General features: G+C 41.6%; 1 protein-coding gene across 7 annotated transcripts in view; it reads left to right on the top strand.

The window, feature by feature from the left end:
* Positions 1-18,801, top strand: part of LOC111867454 (multidrug resistance-associated protein 5) — a 39,731-nt gene extending 20,930 nt beyond the window's left edge. For 6 of the 7 annotated variants that reach the window (XM_033752668.1, XM_023857343.2, XM_023857345.2 and 3 more), the window contains 19 exons: positions 211-356; positions 1,260-1,386; positions 1,499-1,695; positions 2,180-2,329; positions 3,035-3,161; positions 4,069-4,211; positions 5,040-5,173; positions 5,434-5,624; positions 7,849-7,995; positions 8,437-8,566; positions 8,657-8,810; positions 9,325-9,453; positions 10,542-10,633; positions 12,214-12,398; positions 14,188-14,350; positions 15,148-15,331; positions 16,062-16,254; positions 17,573-17,737; positions 18,333-18,801. In XM_033752668.1, coding sequence (XP_033608559.1) covers positions 211-356; positions 1,260-1,386; positions 1,499-1,695; positions 2,180-2,329; positions 3,035-3,161; positions 4,069-4,211; positions 5,040-5,173; positions 5,434-5,624; positions 7,849-7,995; positions 8,437-8,566; positions 8,657-8,810; positions 9,325-9,453; positions 10,542-10,633; positions 12,214-12,398; positions 14,188-14,350; positions 15,148-15,331; positions 16,062-16,254; positions 17,573-17,737; positions 18,333-18,452 — 2,877 coding nt within the window. In that variant the 3' untranslated portion in view covers positions 18,453-18,801. Of the gene's footprint in view, positions 1-210; positions 357-1,259; positions 1,387-1,498; positions 1,696-2,179; positions 2,330-3,034; positions 3,162-4,068; positions 4,212-5,039; positions 5,174-5,433; positions 5,625-7,848; positions 7,996-8,436; positions 8,567-8,656; positions 8,811-9,324; positions 9,454-10,541; positions 10,634-11,443; positions 11,701-12,213; positions 12,399-14,187; positions 14,351-15,147; positions 15,332-16,061; positions 16,255-17,572; positions 17,738-18,332 lie in introns of those variants that run through there. The other variant, XM_023857348.2, reaches the window with a different exon arrangement.
* The last annotated feature ends 630 nt before the right edge of the window (positions 18,802-19,431 follow it).

The following is a 19,431-nucleotide window of genomic DNA, read 5'->3' on the forward strand; positions in this document are numbered from 1 at the left end:
TGTCATTCAGACAAACTTACCAGAAATTATATTATGATTACTGAGTTGCCAGAACTGTATTTAATTAATTTCGTACCACAAGTAATGTAGGCAATTATTCATACTTTCAGTTGATAGGATCTTGAATTTTAAGTTGGCAAGTCTGAAAGTAATTTAATAAATTGTGTGGCAAAGCAGTGTAGGAATGTAATTACTTTATTATGGTGGTAGGCCATCTTATTGCTGGAGGACATTGTTCCGTACATTACGCGTCCCATTGACAGGACTCAGGCCATCTGTATTAGTGTGGGGACATTCTCATGGGACTCCGTCGCTGTGCGTAGATCCAGTGCTGCCACAGAAAAGAGTGATGTAAGGTATGTTCACATGTTACTTAGAACCTTGGCGGTATGGCCCTATAAGAACCTTGGCCTTCTCTACCTCCAGTGCCCATTCCGTCTATATTATTTGCCTTTTGCCTTGTTTCTCCTTTCAGTATCCATTGCCAGGTCAGGGGTTTTGTGTAACATTCTCAGATGTTCACATGTGCACATGAGATCTGAGATCACTGTGAAAATGGATGCGACACTGTGTGTTCTTATATATCGTTACCAATGTTTTGGAGGATCCTGCTGCCTTCATTATTAAGCTAAGCAAGCAGAAGTGCGGTACAGATGCAAGGCAAGGGATGGCACGGACCGGGGTTCTGGGCAAACCAATAGGAGTAAGGGAAACAGTGTAAAGAATATTTGGTGTGTAAAACAATTGTTTTCTGAGCGCAGAGTGATGATAAATGCATCTAAAACACCATAGGTCATTGTGTCATTAGAGAACCACCAGAGTCTGCTTGCAACTGGAATTGCTCTGCCAGGCTTATTGTGTGTGCAGGGCTTTTCCTTCCATGCCTGTTCAAGGTACAGTGTACCCCCAGAGATGTTCTGGACAGAGTGGAATCGATGGATGAGTGATGCAACGGGAGGCGGACACAGGGCAGGAGAAACAGAGGAAAGAAGTGATATGATACTGAGGGGATCTGATTAGGGGAAGGTGAGGACACAGAGAAGACAATGGGGCAATGAAGGAAGTAAGAGGAAGGGAGGCAGCTTCAGTGTCAGTATTTACAGAGCCTAATGGCAGCAGCTTCCTCCTTAATGTTGGTAACAGTTTGCCAAGCTGTGTTTGAATCTTTGTGAATGTGCTGCAGAGTAGTGCAACCAGCTTGATCATGATGTTTAGCGTCACTTTGTGATACCTGCTCATTATGTTGATGGTGCCTGCAGTGCACTTGGAGCTATGAGTGGACGGACCACAGCAACAGATCAGGAGAAGGAGAAGCTGAATCCATATGAGAGCAGTGAGCATCAGAGTGCAAATGTCTTGACCAACATCAGCTTTCAGGTTGCAAAAGTAAGTTTGATAACATGGAGGCTACTGATGTGTAGTACATGCACCACTTGCACTGGTTTGCTTTCCGGCAGTCTTTGTACTGTCAGGTTCCATTTGCATCTGTATTGTGCAGGGACAGCTGATCGGTGTCTGTGGTCAAGTTGGATCTGGCAAGACGGCATTGCTTCTGGCTGCCTTGGGGCAGCTGCACCTGTCCTCGGGTCGGGTTATGAGGGACGGCTCTTGTGCGTACGTCAGTCAGGAGCCCTGGATACTCAATGCATCTCTGAGAAATAACATCCTTTTTGGAGAAAGTTTTGACTCGAAAAGGTAAGAGTAGTAGTGGCTGTAGTTCATCACTTCTGCTTGCATGGTTTGTATTTTACTAACCAAATTTTGATAAACGTATCACACATTGAGACATGATGAACTACTGCCCTGTTCAGACAAGAGTGCCACATCACTAAAAACATTTTGAAGCCAACCTTATGCTTTTTGTATCTTCCCTTAACCAAAGAATACATTTATTGATAGATATACAACAGCAAAGCTCTAAAAACAAGGCAACACTGCAACTGCAGGGAGTTGCTGTCAGCTTCTAGAGACAGGTAGGGTGACTTTTAAAGGTGTCAGTGGATTACCAAAATACATAGGAAGGAAATGTGGCTGAGCTAGCATGGTGCAATGTTTGTACTGCTGGTTAGGTTTGAGATTTAAAGAAATGAACATTAAGACAATTCACACATGGAGAATTGCAAGATATAAAGTGATTTGGTTCTGCCACAAAGTCACCAAGCCATCCACACTGTTTCAGATACTATGAAACAATATACCGGTGTTCACTGAGCCAGGACATAAACATGCTGCCTGGAGGTGACGAGACAGAGATAGGAGAGAGAGGGATAAACTTGTCAGGGGGTCAGAAGCAGCGTGTGGCCCTGGCAAGAGCTCTGTATGCCAACAGGTCAGTGCATGACTGATTGCCCCTGGTACACATGTCAGATTTACTCGAGTGGTACCCCTCCCTTTGTTTTGGGGAAGGAAAAATACATTTCTGCCCCCACACATTACCCTTCTTGTGACTTCACTGGGTCAGTTTCCACAGATCTGATGGGCACTCATTTCAAACCTGTCTGCTTGACACCTGCTCAGGCCTGTTACTTCCTGTGTTCTGAGCCTCTTACTGACTTGTGGTGGTGTGTTTTCGACTGAGGACAAGCTGAGGTGACCAAAAACTCCAGGAAATTTGTAAAGCAGGGAGGAAGAGAGGGATAATTTCTGTTTTATAAAGCTTGACATATGTTTAATTCTAATACTCTTCACAGTGTACTCTACCTACCCATTTGTTATACATGGTCGAACCATTCTAATGATTTTTCTTCCAATGTATTAACAAATTTTTAACGCCATCTTCTCTGAATTATAAATGTCTTGTATGTGGTGCAGTACATCTGTTGTAATGGCAGCACAAAGACAGTTTGCATGGTGCCCCCATCCTTCCCCCTTCATGTTCTAAGTGTGGGAAGTAGAGGGGAGAAGCAGAGACTTCATGCACGTAAATGTGGCTGCTCATTCTCATCAGAACTTGGGAGGCAGAGTTCGTGGCACTACTCCCCCTTGACTGCTCCTTGCATGGCCCTCTAAAATGTTGCTTTGTGTCCATTTGCAGAGACATCTACTTGCTTGACGATCCACTGAGTGCCGTCGACGCTCGTGTTGGTGCTCACATATTCAACAGATGCATCCTTCAAGCTCTGAAGCACAAAACTGTGATACTTGTTACTCACCATGTGCAGGTGCAGTGCTGCAGTCCCTTTTATTTCCTCTTCCTCTTAGAAACCAGAAGTCCCTCCTCCCACAGTGAAACTACCTTCCCCTTCTCTGGGGAGCAGTGGATTTCAATAGTAAACTGAGGAAAACCTTAAATGGATTTTTGTAAAATTGCAATGATACTGGCATACAGAAATTTAAAGTCATAATTTTTGATGACAAAGTTTCAGTGGCTTGGACAGCAATGTGTCAATGCGGCACACAGCTGTCCTGCTGTCTTGCATGTTGCCGTGGAAAGGCACAATTTTCTCCAAGAAAATGGAGAGAAGTGGTTACTGCTGTTATTTTGTATTTGGGAGGTCCTGGGTTCAAGTTATTGGCCTGGAGAGCAGCTGTTGTGTCTGAGATTTTTATGTTTTTTTTCCTCAGTTGTTCCAAGCACAGATTATAATTGCTTCATCTGACATGATGAATTTGCTGTTGATATGGAGTCAGAACACAATGATGGAACCTTGAAGTGGTCCTTGGCAAGACTTCACTGTACATGAAGTTCCATAAAGGGTTTTTCATTATCTTTAGTATGTAGAGACATGTAACTGACCTGTTTCCTACCGTGGACGTGACAGAGAACATTAAGGTGCTATGAAACTTGCTCTACTCTTGGCAATACGTATGGTAGCCACAGCTGTCGGAGCAATGTCCTAGTGTTGTGGCCGAGTTTATGGGTGTGATTTGAATTCTCATGGCCAGTCTTTTTTTTTTTTCTTCTTTTAACATGAGTAAATTATAATTTGGACGTTTTCCCCTTGTTTTAAAATGTGGCTACTATGTATTGTGATGCTAACAAGGAAAGCATCCATATACTATTCAGACATTTGCCACCTCTGCTTATTCTATAAATAAAGGAAAATTAAGTTTGTGTTTCCTCTGCAGTATCTGAAACACTGTAACCAAGTGTACATGATGAAAGATGGCCGTGTCTGTGACCATGGAACGCATGAGGAGCTGATGGACAGGGAACAGGATTATGCGGTGATGGTTAAGACCCACAGCTCTGAGACAGGAGACCAGTCACAGTGAGTTGTTGCTCTCAATGTCACACTACACAAACCTCTCATCTGTCATGCTTGTCTGTAGCACCAGGATGCAAGGGGAGAACTTAGACTCTGTAAGTTGTTGTCAGCAGCCAGCAGTGTTTGTCTGAACTGTTTTAACATAATAGAGAGTGGGGGAGGAAGGGTGAGGGGAACAAAATTAGGGTGGGAAAAAAGTAAACGACATCAGAAAGGAGGAGAGAAGATAGATAAAAATATGAAAGAGATGAAAGAAGGAAAGATTGGAGATGAAGGATGGAGATGTGGAAAGAAATGAGTGGCTCAAGAGTCTCATGGTGAGATATCCTGAGAGTCTTCTGGTGTAGTTAGGCTACACCAGACGACACTGTAGACAGTGGCGACATGGTGTATGCATCACACTGAAGGATTGTACATTGTATTCTCGAAGCTCAGTACACCAGTTCTTAGTAAGAAGGAGTTTAATATCTGGTAGTAGAGTTGTCAGAATGACAAAGGAACAAACACCAGATGAGTTGAAGATGCACATATGCAGACCCAGTACTAACTGCATAAGAGGCTTGTTAGTTTGTTTGCTAGTTGACTGATTAATAATAATCACACAGATTTAGGTAGAGGTCTTTCAGAATGCCATTTTGAGTTTGTGTCTCTTAGAAATGTGTGTGTGTTCTGTTCTTGTCTGAAGGAAGGGGTTTCAGGAACTATAAGTGTAATGATGATGACATACTGTGGCATGACCTTCATACCGCCATGCAGTCACCCAGCATGCGTAACAATTTCTGACTTCAGAATATTGGACTGCATATAATTCTTTCTACATTTATGTGACAGATGTGTGCTTGAAGAGGAGCATCTCCTGGTTGGTGATGGAGAGAGTTTTGACCCGGGACATGATGCTGCAGACCGTGAGAAGAACAGGCGTGTCAGTTCCAGCTCTCAAGGCAGTGAGAAGCTGGATCCCAGAGGTAAAGTGTAACCCATGCTCTTTGTAAGGTGTGGGCTGTCAGGCCCAGTCTGGCTGGCGGTTAAGTTGCTGCAACCGACAGACCCATTGTTAGTGTACAGTTGCTGTGTGCCTCTGCCATACTGCATGAGTAGAGTTGAGTGAAGCCGAGGGCCTGCCTTTGCAGCATCGTGATGAATCAGCATTGTTTCAGTTAGTGTGCTAGCAGCCATAGCATTTTACTTACTTGCAGTAAATTTCATTTTCTACTTCTTTTTCCAGGAGCTGAACAGCTGACAGTGCCTGAAATGATTCAGAAAGGGAGCATTCGGTTTGATACATACCAGAGGTACATCTCTGCAGCGGGCGGATACTACATGGCACTGCTTGCATGTCTCTGTTTTCTGCTGAATGTTGGCAGTACTGCTTTCAGTTCGTGGTGGCTGGCCTCATGGATCAGAGCAGGTGGTGGTGTGAGTAATACATAACATGTGCATCTCTCTGTTAGAGCCATTAGTAGCACTACAAGTAATGAGTGAGTAGTGTTGGGAGTGTGCTGCTGGGTACAGGAGGGCCGCACGAGGAAAGTGGCCCCTCGTATGGAAGTGGGAGGAAGGAAATACATCATTGGGGTTAGGTGTGGCTGGACAGATCCCCAAATGAGAAAAAGAGGTGTGGTTGACAAGCCAACAGGATGGTTGCTCCAGGACAGTAGGAAGAGAGCCGTTATACAGATATGACAGCCCATTACCCTGAATGGCGTACTTCTTACCAGAAGATGGAGGCAGTATCTTTGTAGCTATGCATTGTGTTTCATTTTGATTGTAGCCCATAGTGGATATCACAATTCTAAGCGGCAGTAATAAACATGGCACCACAATGTTGGTGCAGACCGACTGTTGCCTGTGCTAAGTAATCACTCTCGTGGCACTTGCACCCATTAGATTGACATCCGATATATCTTCTTTTTTCTGTCTGTGGTTAGCCTGAAATCTTGTCTGATGTCAAGACTGCTGTAACTTTTGTACAGAAGAGCATGTTTTGGAAAAATGTCATTATCAGTTATGTTCTGCCATGTTAATTGTTCTTCTGTTCTCCCCTTCTTTTCATATATTAAACTTTAGAAAGTGCCTATTTCTTGGCTGGGATGTGGTTGCATTTGTCATCATTTTCACAGTATGTAGCACCCAAAACTGTGGGGAAGGCATTACATTTCACTCATGTAATTAAAAAAGGTTGGAATGAGGATTTGAATCGCGCCCAAAACTCTGCCCTAATGCCTACACACCACTTCAACAGATGTGGCTGACATGTACCATGTACATATTGGTGAGAGTGTGTGGTGAATTTTGTATCACTGGGTGTGAGGTAGGAGGTGGGAAACAGAAATATTTCGTTTTTATAAGCCCATACACTAGATCAGCCATGTCAAACATGCGGCCCCCATAGCCACAAAGTGCAGCCCCTCAACTTTTACAGCTAATTGATATTAAAATCAATATTAAAATTTTAATAGAACTATTTTTTGTAAAGACAATTTTCCAACAGACCAGAAGACATAAATTAGCAGGCTGCAGGAAAAGTGATTCTGAGAATTGCAGAAGGGTTTGTCTAACTAATGGTTTGTAAAGTTCGTGAAGGACAAACTATTGTATTTCAGAAGGTTAATGCACTAAAATCTGCACAGCCTCACAACCTTAAGTATTTCCAAGAATCCCTTTTGGAGGCGTAGTAAGAATGCAAGGAGGGTGGCAACTGACAGACAAGTGCAAGGGATTTCTACCTTCAAAACCAGCTTGCAACCCCAGCCATTGTCTAATGGGCTGCTAGCAAACTTTTATGACCATTGAGACAAGATACACCTTCCTACTAGTCTAGTAGTCTCTTGTACATTGTCATTCAGTTCATTTTCACACAGCGACAAGTGGTAATGTTACATTGTGATGAACGTATAAAGGTTATAATTAAACATTAAATTATCAACTATGAGTTTTCTTGTATATGTACAGTAACTTTTAAAGGGCAATGTCGCTTTCAAAAAATTCAAGTAGCAAAAAAATAAGTATTGAAAGTGAGCGCCGTGTGTTTCAAGGAAAATGGGAAATTGCTTATTTCTGTTGTGAAATAGAAGGTAAAATTGCATGTTTGATTTGTGGGCAAATTATAGTAATTATATTGGTAATTAGGTAATTATATTGAAATTATTCCTAAATAATAAATAGAATTAAATTTCCTTGTATCAAAATCTAATGTATATTTTTATTTTGAAGTGCAGCCCTGGACTATTATTTATAGGGCTGAGGTGGCCCTCTGTACAAGTTGAATTTGACATGCCTGCACTAGATGAATCTTTAGTTCTTCCCACTCTTGAGTTGCACTTTGTCAGTGCACTGCTCAGCACTTCTTAAAACTTGATGTTCACTGCTTGTATTTTACAGACTCCCTTCCTGAGATTCATCCTTCTCCTTGAAAGCATGCTTTTACAAGAAGTTTTCCAACATTTGTATTCATAAATGACAGAGTATTATTGTGTTATATTGACTGTTGTTGATTGAAGAGTACAGCCATCCAAACTGTGACACTGCGTCATCTGGTAGATGTTTGCCACCGTTCAGGAGGAACATCAGCGAACTTCTACTGCGCTACGCAGGATCGCATCCCTGAAGATACTACATTTCTTTCTTTTCCACACTGTAGAATGCCACAGTGTTCGTTAACAATCAGACCATGCCCAGTCACAACATCAATGACAATCCAGACTTCCCGATGTACCAGCTGGTGTATGCTGTCACGATTCCTGTGATCTTGGGAACAAGCTTACTGAGGGGGCTCACGTTTACAAAGGTACAGTACAGCTTCCATTACAGTTAACTGTTTCTGATTTCACTGCTGTGTCTGTATTTGTGTCTTATAGTATTTCTCAAGATTATTGGCTTTTCTTTATATGTAGGTTCCGTGGTGGTGTTGTTCTTAAATATTCTGATGTTTTTCTCTTTGTAACTCTGTTGATTGTAAGTCATTAAGTTTCCATGGTGAGGAGGTTGCTGCTGTATTGTAGGTGAGATCCGTAACAGGATTGCCATCAGGCACAGCTTCCTGCCCCCCAGGAAATCAAAATCTTAATACTCACCACTGTGAAAATCTCAGATCCCACAAGATGGGAGCAACATGTTCATAATCTTAAAGAGTACAGAGATGCACAAAGACACAGAAGTAGATGGAAAGATCAGTTCTAGAACTTCAGAATAACAAACACTACTTTTCATTAAATATGGTTTATTTTAGGTGACGCTAAGAGCCTCAAGCTATCTTCATAACAAGCTGTTTAAGAAAATGATGCATAGTCCAATGCACTTCTTTGAAACTACACCTACAGGAAGAATGCAGAATATTTTTTCTCGTGATATGGACGAAGGTAGTCGGCTTTGGTTCATTTTAATTTCTTGTAATTTTGAGTGTGATATTTATATGATAAGCACTTGAGATATTGTGCTGTTCTTTCCAGTTGATGTCTGGTTACCCATCACTGTCGAGAGCATTATGCAGAATATGTGGATCATTCTCTTTGCCATTCTGTTTGTTTGCTTGGCATTCCCTTGGTTCATCATCCCATTGCTCGTTCTTGCGGCCATCTATTATGTCATCAGTAAGGTTTTTAGGTAAGCCCTCAGCATACTGAACTTCTATATGCAGACAAAACATGGTTTGAAGCTTCCCTGGCAACTGTATGCTGTGAAGCGTTCCTGGGTTGTCAGCCATGTGAGTATGGGAGCTAGTGTCTAGTGTTCTGTTTCTGTCATCATCAGGAATCAATGTGCTGAGCGGTTGAGCGGCATAAATCATGATTTCAGCTGCCTGACTGTACCCACAGATGCATGGGACAGGCGAGGGTGCATTCTGTTGGTACAAGTACAGTCAGTGTCCAGCCACCCCACTTGTCACATGCAGTGACTCCTGGTGAAGGAGACAGGGGTAGTCTCAGAAATGCAGGGTACTGATGCTAGTTGACTGAGAAGATATTTCATTACACTGCTAAAACAATACATAAACACTGTCAGCTGGTTGCTGGGTGTCAGGTTTTTATGCATTCCTTTATCAAACTTGGATGATTAGGATGCATTTGGGGACAGACATGCTGCCAGCATGCCTGAATTATGTTCTCTGTTGCTCCAGGGTGTCAGTCCGTGACTTGAAGCGACTGGAGAACGTGTCTCGATCACCCATCATCAGTTGGGTTGGCACAACTGTCCAGGGACTGAGCACAATACATGCCTTTGGAAAACAGAGTGACTTCATGGCAAGGTGAAGAAAATTAGCGAAAGAAGATATAAAAGTTTGTGACAGTGGTACAGTAGTAAAAATATTATGTTTCCAAACATTATCCATTGTGCTGTCTTTATGCAAAAGCGCCATCCTGTTTATATTTCAAAACACACCATTTCGGAGACTGAATTCTACCTCCGCCTTCAAGTAAAACCTACTCAGTTGGGCCCAATTGATACTGCTAGTCCATATTGCCAGACACCTCTACCAGGTGGAGTTCATTGCCTGAAATGATATATAATTACATTTTAACTCTTCAGATTTTTTTATTTTGTCTTGTGTATCCTCAGTTTGTGAGAATCTTGGAACTGTCATTCAGAACTAGTGCTTTATTATTAGGAAAACCAACTTTAAAATTAAATATCGTCACATGTAGGAGGGTACCTGTGACAAAAATAACAGGTTCTAGTTCAGATGATTGCATTTATTAGCACTTTGGTTACACTCTCTCCATTAATTACAATTAATACAGCTCTGTCACTGATTTACACAATTCACAGTTCACCATTGCACACACACCAGGATTCTCTGTCTTCACTAGTTGTCTCGTGGCAACGGATCTCAACACAGAAACTAGCACTTCAAACCACTATGAAGTCTTCTTGTTATTTTGTCTTCAATCACTCTTTGCTCCCCTGTCCTAATCTGTACTCAATCTTCACAATTCAGCAAGGACACGCTCCAATCTTGTCCTTATACTCTCAACTGTTGAATGCTCCTGGACTCTCCTAAGCTGCAAGCAGACTCGTGTTATATAGCCACGGCATGGACAACGCAGAAAACAGTTCTATTGTTGTGCAGTGCAGACCACACAGAAAACAGGCCATGTGATAGCTGTCTCACCAGTCCATTGGCACACTGACTTGCCTAGCAACGAGCTATAAACATTCATCCTGTTGTTGCGTGCTCGTATTGCGGTGCGTTTATTGAGCTGTTGCCTGGCAGTGCATTGACATCACAATAAATATAAGAATGTACCTTCACAGGAGTCCCAGAAGCCTGGTAAAGACTTGTCTAAATCCACTCTTTTTCATTTTGATCTTATGATTGTTGATGTATATTCGCAGATTTATGAAGATGTTTGATGAAAACACAACCTGTCTCTACCTGTGCTGCATAGCAATGCGGTGGCTGGCTGTCAGGATTGACACTTTGGCAGGTGATACCAGCAGGCAGCAGAACATGTCTGCTGATGATGTTGCTAATTATTATTTCGGACTACATCCACCATCTGAGTTATTGAAACCATTACATTTCGGAAGTTGGTTCTGTTTCCTTCTTCAGATGAACAGGCTATGAGAAAAAGTTACTCTGTGTTGAGCTCATACTCAACAGAAGTTTGAGAGTCACTGTTGAGGGGCTCAACAAAGCATTTTTTTTTTGTATGTTGAAAGTGGAAATAGAACCATTTTCTGAAATATAGTGGTTTTAATAAATTCAGACACTGGACAAAGTCCAAAATAGCAGTTCAAACCATGTATGTAACCCACTGTCATCAAGAATCTTTAAACTTAATTTTTTTAACACTTAGGGTAGCAGTGTCACTGTTAGGGCAATGGTTGGTGTCTTACACGTCTACCATTGTTCCCTACATGTTCTAAGCAAGTTTCATATGCAACCCGTTGCTCTTTCTAACGTGATCAATGCAGTGAAGTTAAAGGGGCGTCCTTGCCCCTTGTAACATAGTAAAACAAAGTGAAATCTCCTGCAAAACAAACATCCACAAAACAAAACTGGCTTGGTAGTACCACACTTTACTGTTCTTACACTCAGAACAGTAGACCCTGGATTATCTGCTCTGTGAGACTTTTGAAACCATATAGTTAAAGTTCATCGCACCTGTTTTGGTGATCAGTGATGTGTGTACAATGTTTTGTGATAGACTGTACATATTTCCACCCTGTTGCAAGTTTCCAGTTCATTGTTTAAGTTATTTACTTTCTTTGTGTCACCTGCTGCCATGGAGCAGGGCTTGCTCTCTTCTGTTGGCAGGGATGTTTGGTGACAGTAACACAAGTCTCTACTGATCAAGGGCTTTTCAGTGTTGAATACAGTGTGGGTAGTGGATACAGTATTTCCAGATTGTTTGGTTTTATCCATTGTTTACAATTATCTGCACTACTTCTCCGCACTGCTGCTGTGGATGATGGAGACTTCCCTGTGGTGTCATCATCCGCCCTCTGTCCCTGCATTTGTGTTCGCTTTGCCTAACGTGCAAAAGAGACGGTACGTAGAGATAGTTGTACCTGTCTGTGGTCGACATGGTTTATTTTTAAATTTGCTGAAAGGATTTTGACAAAATTTTGTTGCAGTGGTTGCAGCTGTGTTGGTGAGGGGGGACACAATGCAACCACTGCCCAGCTATAACCCATACACTCCATACAGTCCTAATGTTGAGAGTGGTCAGGTCAGAAAACATGGACAGGCTGTTGCCTGTGGCTAGCAGTAAGTGAACTCCATGACCAGAATTGCTAGGTATATATACTTTAATTAACCCTTCAGAGCACAGCAGTAACTACCTGCCTTAACATTCACAACCTCTGCATTCTGCCCACACAGTGTATTTGTGCGTAGTATATGATTCCCACAGCAAACAGTGGTTATTCCCTTAAACAGCATGGAGTGATTAGTTTTTGTAATGATGATTCAGTGTGATTTCTGTGAAGTAGGAACTTGACTTGTGAATATTGTTCAGACAAACTTGAGGCTTCAGAACATGTGATTTTTTGGTGTTCTCAGTGGCAACAATGTGCATCACAGCCTTCCTGACTGTTGTACTTCATGGACAGGTGCCCCCAGCTCTTGCAGGTCTGGCCCTAGCATACGCAGCACATATCAGTGGCGTTTTCCAGTACACCACGAGGCTTGTGTCTGAGACAGAAGTTCGCTTCATATCTGTAGAGAGAATCAATTCATACATCAGGGTGAGATATATTGTATCGTCCATAATACACACTGGTATAATAATGCCTGTTCTTTCATTGTTGACATTAAATTCAGTTCTGTTGTAATGACAGACTGTTACCAGCAAGTTAACGTCTGGCTGCCATCCTCAGTACTGTGGAACCTACCTTTTTATGTAACCTGAAAGTGAATATTGCATGGAGTTCCCCAGGGGTCAATTTTATGGCCTTTGCTTTTCTTAATCTATATAAGTGACCTCCCTCCTACAGTAAACTCCCATCAGTGCCCGTGATATTTGCTGGTGACACTTATATCATAATTTATAGTAAAAATTTAGATGATTTTTCTTACTGTTGAACAAAGTTCTCTCACGAATGAGTAAATGGTGTCCTGCTAACAAGCTGTCCCTAAATCTAGGTAAAGAAAATTTAATAAAATGTATAACAGGAAACTCACCACAGTATCCATTAAACATTGGATAGAATGATAAATATATAGAAGAGGCAGTAAACAGAAAATTTCATGGCTTACAAGTTGATAAATTATTTAAACTGGAAAAACGATATCTGTCAGTTGCTTCCTGAGCTAAGAGTAGCATGTTATGCAATTAGATCTGTGTTGCATATTAGCAACACTTACTGTCAAATCAATTTATTTTGCTTACTTTCACTCCTTAATGCAGTATGGTATACTTTTGTGGGGTAATTCATTTGACAGAAAAAGAAAAATGTTAGACTCATGATGGGTGTTAAATCCCAAAATTCTTAAAAAAAAGATCTATTTAAGAGACGAGAGATCTTAACTCTTCCACGTGAATATATATTTTCATTAATAAACTTCATTACATCGAACAAAGAACATTTTTAGACCATTGCAGATGCACACAGTGTTAACAAGACACAAGCGCTATCTCCATAAACCAGCTGCTAACCTTTTGTGCTTTCAGATAAAAGATAGGATAAAGATCTTCAATACTCTGCCATCGGATCTCGGAAGTCTTATGAATGAGAAACCACTATTTAAAACAGCACTAAAATGATACCTAAACATTCATTCTACTCTGTTCATGAATATTTGTTGTATAAAAAGTGACTCTCCCATTTAAAGGTTGTGTAAATAGCATAAGTTGGATGTATTTTTGAATAGCCTCATGTGTAACCACTGTGTTTTCTTGTATGAAAACTTCAGTCATACTGTACATATGTTATTGTATTTATATGACATATTCCACATTCTACTGTCATTTTGACTAACTCGGGATCCAGCAAATGCCATTCAGTTCAGTGCAATGCAATGTAATGTAAGTACTGTGTGTTCCTCTCAGGAAACATTACCTAATTTTCCATTTAGGCTTTCATGAGCCATAAAAATAGGTAAGAAGGGGTTGGTGTGGCCTGATTCACAAAATGCCCAGCTGTGATCTTGGCTGGGATGCCCACTATTCTGACTGCCATTTCATGGCTTTCCTCATTCCCTCCGGGCAAGTGCCAGATTAGTACCTCGATTAAAGGCAGAAATTTAGGTAAAGTTGCACGCATTCAGAATTTCAGGAATCTGAAATGCAAATTAATCTTTTGAAGACTGAAATTTATCTGAATAACATATATGCATTCAGTTCCTACTTCACAGGAAACACATTCCATCTCCACAGTAGAGAGCAGCCATTTAATGTTATTTTGGGAAGGAGTCACAGTTTATTGTGATAACCAAATGGGACACACAGATATGCAGTGTGTTGGCAGAATGCAGAGCTTTTGTGTGTTGAAGCAGGTGGTACTGTACTGCAGTTGAATGATCCCTTGTTTGCAGAGCCTGGAACATGAGGGGCAACAGGGAGTTGTGTCGAAACCATCATCAGAATGGCCAAGTGAAGGTGGCATCAGATTTCAGAATGTCACTCTCAGATACAGGAAGGGACTCCCAGATGTATTGAAAGGCGTGTCATTTAGCATAAACCCCAGGGAGAGACTAGGTATGGCAGCTGCAAGTTTTGAGGTTAAGTGCATAATGGGAAGTCACACCTGCCTAAACTCGTGTTTGATCTCCAACACAAATTTCAATGAGCTTTATATTAGTGGTCTGTATGTCATCATACAAATTTAATTTTGTGTAAGATGCGAAGCTATCACAGCAAGTGAACATGCTAAATCATCTTGGTTGATCAGCCATTTCACTGTTGAGTTTAAAACCAACTTGGGAATGCCTAACTGCCAGAGGAGATTTGAGTGAAATTTAATTTTGATTGTTGTGTGAGTCAGATGTGGGGGTTCTCATGGCAGTGAGCCTGAAGATTACAGTCTTCTGAGATATGATGTTGCATAGTGTAATAGATCATTACCAGTGTTTCAGAGGAACTTCTTGCCTCCAACTTCACTGTAGCTACCACATCACAGGGTGTCACATTCCAGAAGATGTAATCTTCTGACCCCCAAAGTATGAAAGATGTGTACATAAGATAAAATACAAATCTTAGTAAGATTCATATCTTTTACTTTATTCATTCGGTTTTTAATTAGTCGTTTATCTTCATCCTCTTCATTAGCCTGGATCGTCGGCAATATACTGCTTGACATGGCCATGCCGTTTTGAGGATTGAAATTAGTGGCATGACACATGTAATGGTATGAAGAACTGACTTTTCATTTTACTGAAATATTTGCACCGACATAAATAAACATCAAGAAATCATAATCAAAATGGGAACACACACTTTCCACCCCTGTCTCACAAATGCAGAGATCTGACTAATATTCTGTGGATTTGTTTCAGGGATAGTGGGACGAACAGGGTCAGGCAAGAGCTCTCTTGTAGTGGCACTTCTCCGTTTAGTGGAGCTCTCATCAGGTAAAATCAAGATAGATGGCCTAGACATAGCAGACATAAACTTGGAACAGCTTCGTACTAGTGTCTCTGTCATACCTCAAGAGCCTGTCCTGTTTGATGGCACAATCAGGTGAGGACGTTATGTTAAATAACTTCTTGCTAACCTTGCGTTTCGATGGCCAAAGCCTCCATTAGACACCATCTTGAGGCAGTTCCATCCACCTCCCATCCTCACAGTCTCTTTCCATAAGATACAAGCATAAAGGTGGCCCTGTGTAAAGTGGAGATGTGGCTTCACCCACTGTTGACTTGAGCAGTGAGGTTGATGCTTCAGGTGGAATTCCTCGCAGGAAAGAGTGCTGTTCTGGACAGTCTCCACAGTCAATGTAGGCACGGCTGTGGTGAGGAGCAGAATTGCTACCCTCTTCACAGGACTCTGCCAGATGCTGAGACCAATTGTAGTCCTTCATCTGCGTGTCATTCTTCCATGGGGATTTAGTGGTCTAGAGGTGCTGAAGCTCTTGGGTTTGAAACTGGGCTAGATCCACTGTGAATTTTTCTGTATACCATTCCATTCCCTCTCCCCTGTCAAGTGTAAGTGTGAATATGGCACACACATGAGGCCGGACCACATTTCAGAGTGGGAGGATCACCTGAGCCAGTCATTAGTCATTCTGCCCAACTTCTTCGCCCTTTCCCAAGGCAGGCACAAGCTCCAGAGAGTGTGTAGTCTGGCAGATTGTTACCATCCTGGGCAAAACCCTGTATTCCCAGGGGACAATAGTCTCAATAGTAGTCACTGCTCTGCCAACCTCTAATCTCACAGGGGTTGTGCTGATGGAAACATCTGTCTGTTCCAGGTTCAACCTAGATCCATTCGAGTCCTGTAGTGATGAAGCCATATGGGAGGCTTTAGAAAAGACAAAGCTACGTGACAGAATTTCAAGCATCAGTGGACAGCTGCAGGCCTGTGTTGGCCAGGGCGGAGAGAGCTTGTCTGTCGGCGAGCGCCAGCTTCTCTGCCTGGCTAGAGCATTGCTGAGGAACACCAAGGTTAGACACTAATGTCATTATCTTTGTGGTGCTGTCTGCGTGGAGAAGCTGACAGTCTGTCAGCCACTCAAGAAATTCCCAAACTTTCATGCTCTGGTAACTTTATTCTCAAGGGAAGTGCCCCCAGAAATGATTAGGTTAGAGGCTTAGTGGACCCAGCATTGCTCTGGGAATTGAACGAATTTCATCATCAGCATTCCAGTGTCTGACCTGTCTCAACTCATAACCTGAAATTCTACCCTCTTGGGCCCTCTCCTGAGGGATACAATTCCACTACAGTGGAACCTCGCCTAACGAGCACCTCTCATAATGAGTAATTTGCATAACGAGCAAAACAAATTGTAAAAAAATGACTCACTTAGCGAGCGATGTTTCACATAACAAGTGACGAGAGGGGAAGTCCCAGATTGTGTGCTTGCTACATCAGTCTGTGTTTAGCGCTTGTTCTGCTAGCATCGTGTCGCTTGTGATCACACATTTTTCCAAACTTGTGTTCAGACACATTATTTGTGATTTTTTTTTGTGCAAAGTTTAATAACCCTTGCAACCGTAGAAATGAAACATAAAATCATTGAAAAGCGAGAATGAGGTGTATTATGTTTCGATTCAGTGGGAAACCCCAATCGAATACCCAGCAAATACGCTTAAATGAAATATCATACGTAAATCTACACGTCAACGTGGCTGCATAGGGCAAACTGTGATATAGTGAGCACTATTCATAACCTAAGTGCATAATGTTAGAACATCTTATGTGACAGTGTTTCCTGCTCGTAGTGGTGCGCCTCTGAAGATGATTCTTTTGAATCGAAACATGTAAGGCGAATAAAGATTGAAGTGTTGTAAACCTCTATGTCATACTGGACTGAAAGTTATCTACTTTGTATATATAATTTTCTTCGAATAAATGATATACATAAAATTTTTTGAGTATTTTTTTTTTTGGCATGGAACGCATTATCGTATTTTACATTAATTTATATGGGGAAAAGTGTTTCGCATTACGAGTAAGATTCTGGAACGAATTATGCTTGTGAAGCGAGGTTCCACTGTACCAGCAAAAAGGCCGTGTCTGACCCATGATGTTGCACTTTGGCCATTCACTTTTCCCATGATCCTGTGTTGTAGGGCACAGAGCGTGATGGGCTCCACCCTGCAGACTGTTGTGTTCAATCCTTGTTTCCTTCCTGGCTATACCAACTGATTTGGATCTTGGATTCCTCTTCCATCTTCCAGGAGTCTGTCTCCAGTGCCACCTACCACAAATTTATTCACTTCCAATATAAGTAGTGTTCACTGGTGTTGTCATTATTGATAGATTGTTGTTCTGGATGAAGCAACGGCATCTGTGGATCCTGAGACTGAAGCAGCCGTTCAGACTGCAGTCCGTACGGAGTTCAAGCATTGTACAGTCTTGACAATTGCACACAGACTGTCAACTGTTACCAGCTGCGACAGAGTACTAGTCATGAGAGGGGGGCAGGTATGCTTTTGTTGTTCATGCTTACACTGTATGCAGCAGTTAAGATGTGTGCTGTAATTTTACTAGAAACTCTGTGAAATTCTCTGAAAATGGAAGTTCTTACATAAGTAAATGTTACTATTACAGTATTCTGGGATGTGACACTTATAGTCTGGTATGCAGGTACCTGTATTTTAGAGGAATATGCTGTCCTTGTCATGAGAATAGATGGATTCTACCCTGAAGATGGGGGTAGTAGTTTCTGTGAGACATCAGTATCTATCTACCAAGCCACACAGCATCACATTGCACAGGACCAAAATATTAATTCAGGAGACAGTTTTGATAGCAGATTTCAGGTCTGGTTTGCAGTGCAGAATTCCAGACAGGTAACAGTAAGCAGAAGAGGCCATTTTGTTGGCACCCCATGAACCATGTTAAACTGGCTGAAAATCTTCCTTTCTGCAAGTCCTGTCTGTTGGTCTCACTGAATACGACAGTTAAATGATCGGTGCTTGTTTATATTTGCAAGATGAAGGATGTAACATTCTTTCTGGTTTCCTTTTTAGTATGTCAGGACAATTTCTGGCATGGTGCTTTTCTCTTCTTGTTTCAGGTATTAGAATGGGACAACCCTGCCAACCTCTTGTCTGATTCAAGTTCAGAATTCTCCAAGATGTTATCAGTAGCTGATAATGCTGTGGCAACAGGAAGAGGGCTTCACCAGAGAACGTGAATTAACAGTCAGTTATCAGACCACAGTATTGAGTTTCATATTTGAGCAATTTATTATTCTGAAAGTAGTACAAGTCATCTTGCTCCTTGTTATGATAAAATTCACTTTTTCATTTAAGTCTACTCAAAAATGCTGGTAAATACTATGACTGTTGTTCTTACATTTTTGTAATCTTAAGTAGACATGTTTTTTGAATTGATGTTAATGAAGCATTGACATAAAATTGTATATAATATATAAAGTGACTTAAACAACTTTCAGAATCAACAAATTGTCAGAAACATGACTGCAGCCATATTTATGTTAGACTTTAGATTAAGGGAGCTATTAAATTTGTGATTTATCAAGATATTGTAATGTGTTTTGCTACTGAAGACGCCGTTCAGATTGTTAATTGGTTTATTTAACAACCTACAAATCGTAACTACAGTTACTGATAACACGGTTGCGGGTTTTCACACTTTACAAACCCTGCACAATAATCTATTCACTCTGTCTTCAGTAGTCTTCACGTATTTATAACACGGGAGCTATACAAGTCTCTCTTAATTACACAGTCCCAATATAACTGTACTACAGCACACAATCTTGAAGTCACACAATAAGTCTTCACTTGCTGACTTTTCAGTTATCACACACTATCACATAAGATCTTCTAACCATGCATTCGCGTCTTCTTTCCGCGACTGCTGCTATATTTCAACTGACTTCGGTGGCTGCTACATTTTAACTAACTCCTTAGGCAGTGCAGTTCTCTGATAAACCCTCAGCCAGATAATGGGAAAACGCCTCGCTTTCTTGTTCCTAGTCGCTGTGTTTACAAGTGTTGCTGGGCAATGCTGTCAAGAGTTGTTTACTGCTGCATAGCAACCGCGGCATCCCCCGCTATGTCACTGCGGGGGAGGGGGGCCGGAGTGTTGACTGGCCTGTTACCGTAGTAGAAACAGCGCCCGATGTTACATCACCGCTGGCGGGGGAG

Source organism: Cryptotermes secundus, unplaced genomic scaffold, assembly GCF_002891405.2.
Source record: "Cryptotermes secundus unplaced genomic scaffold, Csec_1.0 scaffold423, whole genome shotgun sequence".
Taxonomy (NCBI): domain Eukaryota; kingdom Metazoa; phylum Arthropoda; class Insecta; order Blattodea; family Kalotermitidae; genus Cryptotermes; species Cryptotermes secundus.